Source organism: Diaphorina citri, unplaced genomic scaffold (assembly GCF_000475195.1).
Source record: "Diaphorina citri unplaced genomic scaffold, Diaci psyllid genome assembly version 1.1 scaffold481, whole genome shotgun sequence".
NCBI lineage: Eukaryota > Metazoa > Arthropoda > Insecta > Hemiptera > Psyllidae > Diaphorina > Diaphorina citri.
The window spans coordinates 60-6,264 of NW_007377916.1; the positions used below are offsets into that span (position 1 = coordinate 60).

General features: G+C 40.9%; 1 protein-coding gene across 1 annotated transcript; it reads left to right on the plus strand.

Annotated features, from left to right (window-relative positions):
• Nucleotides 1-1,608: 1,608 nt before the first annotated feature.
• LOC103509277 (protein cramped-like) lies at nt 1,609-4,818 on the plus strand (the record flags this gene model as incomplete). Its single annotated transcript, XM_008473874.2, has 5 exons — nt 1,609-1,878; nt 2,172-2,375; nt 2,775-2,950; nt 3,719-3,889; nt 4,561-4,818. Coding segments are annotated over 5 exons (1,064 nt in total), but the record flags the coding sequence as incomplete, so codon positions are not given.
• Nucleotides 4,819-6,205: the final 1,387 nt, after the last annotated feature.

The following is a 6,205-nucleotide window of genomic DNA, read 5'->3' on the forward strand; positions in this document are numbered from 1 at the left end:
TTACTTGTGACATCTGATACGGGACAGTCTAGGCCAGTGTTACTTGTGACATCTGATATGGGACAGTCTAGGCCAGTGTTACTTGTGACGTCACAGTTATCTCATTATTCCAAGCATTGTGTCTTTATTCATTCTTATATTAATTTTTGTAGGTATTATTAGGCGATTTAAAAGTTAGGTATCAGAGAGATTTTCCACTTCCTATGAATGAAATAAAGGGTGTCCCAATAAGAATGCAAGATTTGAAAGGGTCATAACTTTTTTATGCGTTATTTTATCTTGCCCAATCTTCGACATATTGATTGTAAACATATCAAAATTAGTCGTCATGGAGTCTAAAACGGTTCAACAACGCGTTAGCATAATAAAATCGACAAATTATCACTTTTGCGCGTGCATTCTCCTGGTCGAAATCGTGTCATTTTTTGTTTTGTGGTGACGAGAAATGGCCTCGATTTAATGTAATTTTACTTGTTTTATCTTGCCCAATCTTTGACAGATTGATTGTAAACATATCAAAATTAGTCATCATGGAGTCTAAAATGGTTCAACAACGCATAATAAAATCAACAAATTATCACTTTTGTGCAAGCATTTTCCTAGTCGAAATTGTGTCATTTTCCGTTTTGGTGATGAGAAATGGCCTCAATAATGATAATGTAATTTTACCCCCCCCCCCTTCCCCCAGATTTTTTTCTGTGGGGGTACCTATATAAAGTCACATGTTTACACCAACAAACCCACACCCACTGAAGCATTGAAAGGTGAAATTGAACGCTGCATCAACGAGATACAGCCTGATTGTTTAAAATTTGTCATCAAAAATTTTGTCAAAAGAGAACGAATGTACCATCAAAGTTGGGAGTGCTATCGGTTCGGGCTATACGGGTTCGTTCCGACACGAAATCGGGGATGAAAGTATAATGGTTAGAAAGCTGGGAAAAAAAGCTGTATGAAAATGTAGAGTTTAGGTGGATTATCTCTTTCCAACCTACCCGTTGGAGCGTCTTTTCTCTGAATAATAGGTATCAATTTTCACATATGAGCTCGGGACTAAGTTGCTTGTTCGGGCTATACGGGTTCGTTCCGACACGAAATCGGGGATAAAAGTATAATGATTAGGAAGACCTACAAAATTTCAGAATGTTTACTTCTCAAATCATCTAAGAAGTCCATTTTTTTCCATGGAGAACCATGCTTTATTAAACAATCAAATCTTGCGTTCTTATTGGGACATTTGGGACAACCTTTAATTATCATGTAGGTGCTTAGCTGCTGGTTTCTTCATTAAGATTTACTGACCTGTTGCTGACCCACTCTATCCAACTTTGCATGGGAGAACCATCAAATCTTGCGTTCTTATTGGGACATTTGGGACAACCTTTAATTATCATTTAGGTGCTTAGCTGCTGGTTTCTTCATGTACTGACCTGTTGCTGACCCACTCTATCCAACTTTTTTTGCATTCTAATGCAACAGGTTACCACACATATTGATGGTCAGCCAATATGTCTACTTTCCTTTCCCCTGTTTGAGCTTTCCTCTCCCCTAATGTTTTCTTTTATTATTAGTACCTATTTTTTTACTCATGTTTTTCCCCCCTTCCAGATAACACTGAAGAGAAAAAACCTCCTGAGCCAGAGAAACCTCTCAAAAGACGAGCCCATGAGCTCTGGTCCACAGATGACAAGAACACATTCTTCGAGGCACTCAATGAGTATGGCAAAGATTTTGATGCCATTGCAAAGTACATGATGGCTAAAGTGAAGAAGAAAGGTGTTGTGGGGGCAGAGCACTGCTCTAAAACCAGAGCTCAAGTCAGATGCTTTTACTATAGGACGTGGCATAAGATTGCCAAACACTTGAACTTCCCTGAAGGTATGGTTGATTTCATGGTCAAGAATGTGATGTGTCGATAGGTTCTGTCTCTAAAACCATGTATATTTTGATGTCTAAATATTGTTCTTTACTTCACTAGAAGGCCCAATTTCACTAGAATTAAATACTAGTGAATTTATAGATTTAATCTCTTAGCTCTCAGACCAAATTATATATATATATAAAAAAAATCTGATCTATCACTCTATCAGCTACTAATAGTTTCTAGAAGTCTGATTTTTAAACTAAACTATGAAATCAGCCTCTAAATTATTCCCTCTCACTATTTCCAGGAGTACAAAAACTGACACAAGAGCTGTACGGGCTCATCAACTTTGGTGAAATGCGGAAGAAGTGTGGTGTCATCACGGTGAAGAATTGTATCAAGCTGAATGAGCTGATATACGGGGGTATCACTCAGATCCGAATCAAGGGCAAAAGTCTGCGGATTCGAACCCCGAACTGTCGTGCCATGAGGAAGGTCAACCAGGTTATGGGTGAGCGGTTTTTTGGTATTAGAGAAAGGATTAGTTTTTCCCTGTTATCTAACTTAGCGTCATTAAGTTTACTTTTGAATTTGAAAGAGAAACAATTCAAATTGTTTTCAATAACAAAGTATAAAATCCATCGAAAAGAAAAGATTCTTTTCATGGATCGGAAGTCCAATGTTTTTCATTGATACAAAATTGTATTGGGCAGCGCGTATCAATACAAAATGGCCGAGTGTGCCTTTCTTTTCACAAAATATACCCGTATCCCATGTTGTGTGTATTTTTTTAGTCTAATAGTAGGTTTCTCACAGTGAGCTCTTCTACCCAATGATTGCCTTCATTCACGTATGTCTAATTTTTTCATAAAAAAAAACAACTTGTCTCATTATACATGTCTCATTTCAGACTCTGAGGAAGACAAGATCCCCAGTCGCATCATAGTGGAGTTACGACCTAAAGACAAAGCCACCTGGCATACAGTACAAGCCATGTCTATGAATCCTCGCGTTAGAACCACAGTCACTAACCATACCAAACTGGCCACCCTGCTTAATTATTTGCAGAAAATCAAATGGAAACAGGTAAAAGTCCGTCTTGTAAGACCTAGGTCGCGGGTTCGTTTCCCGCCCGGGCGAACTTTTATTCTAAGGTTACCTTACTAGGCATTTGCAGAAATGGAAACGGGTAAAATAATTAAAAAGATCTCTTCCCAGCTTACTTAGCTCGGAAGGTAGGACGCCTTTGGTGTTGTTTTTCGAAGATCATTGTAAAAATGTCGAATAGCCGATTGGAGGAGAAGAAGAGAAGCGCTAGGTCGCGGGTTCGATTCCTGCCCGGGACGAACTTTATCCTAAACCAGTAAGGTTCGTTCTCTGCACGGCTAGCTTTCTCCTATCCTGTCCATCTGTCTTCGATTTCGAGAGAAGACCTCCATTGTTATATTTCCCGGTTTCCTGCTCTATCAAATCACTTAACACTTGAGCTACAAGCTATTCAACAGCTAAGATCTTATATTAGACTTTATGACCTCACTCATTTTGCTGCGCCAGCCTAGTTAGCTTAGTTGGTAGTGCCTCTGCCTTGTAAGCGCTAGGCCGCGGGTTCGATTCCCGCCCGGTGCGGATTTTATCCTGATGGGATAATATTCGTCCTCGGAACGGCTGGCTTTCTCCTATCCTGTCTTCCTTCTCTCTTCGATTTCGGAACGATAAGACCATAGCAGTTACAGTTCCCTTTGTCAAACTTCTTTAAAAAAAAATCATTTTGCTGCAATTTTGGCTACCTTCTTCTTTTATTTGTATTTTTATTTCTTTTACAATGGTGTTTTCATCTCGATTTTTTTGTTTCAGACCAAAGGCACCCTGTGTGTTGCCCCTCAGTCAGATGCGACCATATCCCTGCCCAGTGTGAAGCGTAATGAAGCCAGCACTAGTTCGCACAGTGCATTCAGTCTTCTTAATCATGAGAAGAAGTTTGGATCCCCCGCCCTAGTGTCTACTATTCTAGGTCTTCTAAACCAGGTAAATAGAAGAAGCAACCGGGGCTGAGGTTCTGGGTTCGATCCTCGGCAGAGTCGAAGATTTTTCGGCTCTTTTTCGGCTTTTGGAGTTTGGGATCCACTTAGACTCGTGTCTACAACTGAGTAGCTACTCTAATTAATTAGCAATTAGTGACGGCATTGCCAGAGTACAAAGAAGAAAATGATTGGGCTTTTGAGTTTTCATGATACTTTGAAAAACTAGAACAAAGAAAACTAGTAGAAAAAAAGGCAAATGAAATCGTTATCGTCATTTGGAGGTGGACACTTATAGGAGCTGTGTTCAATTTAAACAAATCATCACTTTATTTTTACATTACCACAGTAAAAGCGTCGTAGATTTGTACAAGCTTAACCCGACCTTTAGGGCCGTTTGCCCCTACACCTAAGCCTCAGTGTGGACTTTTTATTTACAGAGTTAATAATCCACTACAGTAAAAACTCGATTTGATTTGAACCATTTCACCCCCTTGTGTTATTCACAGAGTTAATTTATTTATTTATAAGTTTCCATTTATTGGTTTTTCAGAACAATTCTCTCATTAAATAAGTAGTTAACAAATGGTATACCCATCCTTAATAAACCACTACGGTAAAATTAGTAAAAACTCGATTTGATTTAAACCATTACACCCTCTCCCGTGTTATTCATAGATTCGTCATTCCACGCCTGGGAATAGAAAGCGACAGCGGGCAGATAGTTCGAGTGACAAATCTAAATCAGGGCCGGCTGTAGGAGGGGGCGAAAGCAGCAGTTCAGAGAGCGAGAAGAAAGATAACACGGGGAATGGCAGCTGTTACGATATCAACTTGCCTGCTTTCAGTCTGCCGGTGTTCTCTGTGGAACCAGCAGGTAGGTGCCTCGGTGGCGGAGTGGACAAGACGCTCGTCTGGTAAGCAGGAAGGCGCGGGTTCAGTCCGGCCGAGGCATGGAATTTATCTTTATTATTATTATTAGGTATTATTATTTTTTTTTATATTTTGACCACTTGAAAAATATGAATTTGATGGCAAATTCGAGGAAATCAGGCTGTATGTCGTAAATTATTGGTGTAAAAAAAAGTGAATATAACTTTCGAAATTTCTTGTGGCTTGTTACAAGCGCAAATTTCGTGAACCATCATTCCTAGAACCCTTACATGTACACCGATTGATTTCTCGTGAAAAGTTACATAGGAAAGACTCCTTGGTCATCTTAAATACTTTAATGGAAACTCTTGTTGAAAAAAAAAATCATGTTGAAATATTTGGAGATATCACAGAGAGGAGAGAGGGAGCAGAGAGAACCTTCCAGTCTGAAAGCAGAAGAGAGAATGAGCTCTGACAAAAATCTAGGTCTGAAGAAACCTCCCCTTGACCCCCTACTACCAAAAACCATGTAGGGGGTCAGGGGAAATGTAGGGGATTGAGGGGAGGATTCTCCTACATTTTGACCATAGGTTTGAAGTTCGGACTTAATTTACTCATTTCCCCTCCATTTTCATAAGTGGAAGGTCCTCATCGATTCTTCTGTAATAAGTCCACCTATTCGCGGTTCTGCTCGTGGTAATTCACCGGTGGCTTCGCGGTATTCTGCGGTTGTTCGCGGTATTCGCGGGTTTGTTCGCGGTATCCGCGGTTGTTCGCGGTAAAACCGCGGTTTTGTCCGCGTATTCGCGGTTTGTTTTTCGCGTATTCGCGGTTTGTTCTCGGATCCGCGGGTTTGTTCGCGGTTAGTTCGCGGTTTGTTCGCGGTATCCGCCGGTTTTTCTCCTTGCGGTATCCCCGCGTCTCTGTGTTTTTTCCGCGCCCGCGGTATCCCGGTTTTTTTCCGCGTAATCCCGCGGGTTTGTTGCGGTATCCGCGGGTTCTGTTCGCGGTATCCGCGGTTGGTTCGCGGTTATCCGCGGTTTGGTTCGCGGTATCCGCCGTTTGTTTCGTGGTATCCCGCGCCTTTGTTCGCGGTATCCGCGGTTGTTGCGCGGTATCCGCGGTTCGTTCGCGATATTCGCAGTTATGGGATCGATCTCAGGCTAAGCCGCGATTTTTTTCAGACTCTTTTTTTTTACAATAATTTGAATGAAACCAAAATTTTCGCCTGCGGCCGGTCCTAAAATTCTTAGTTTCTATAATTATACATCACCAATTTTTTTTGCCTGCAGCGAATGTTTCCTCATTCTTTTCGTGTTAACCTTTCATCCCCCCAGGATGTGTGAATGTTGTAAATCCGAAAAATTACAAAAAATTAACAAAAAATGCGGCGCAGTCATTTCCATGTGCAAGTGGAGGACTTAAGCCCTTACCTTACCCTAGTGGGATG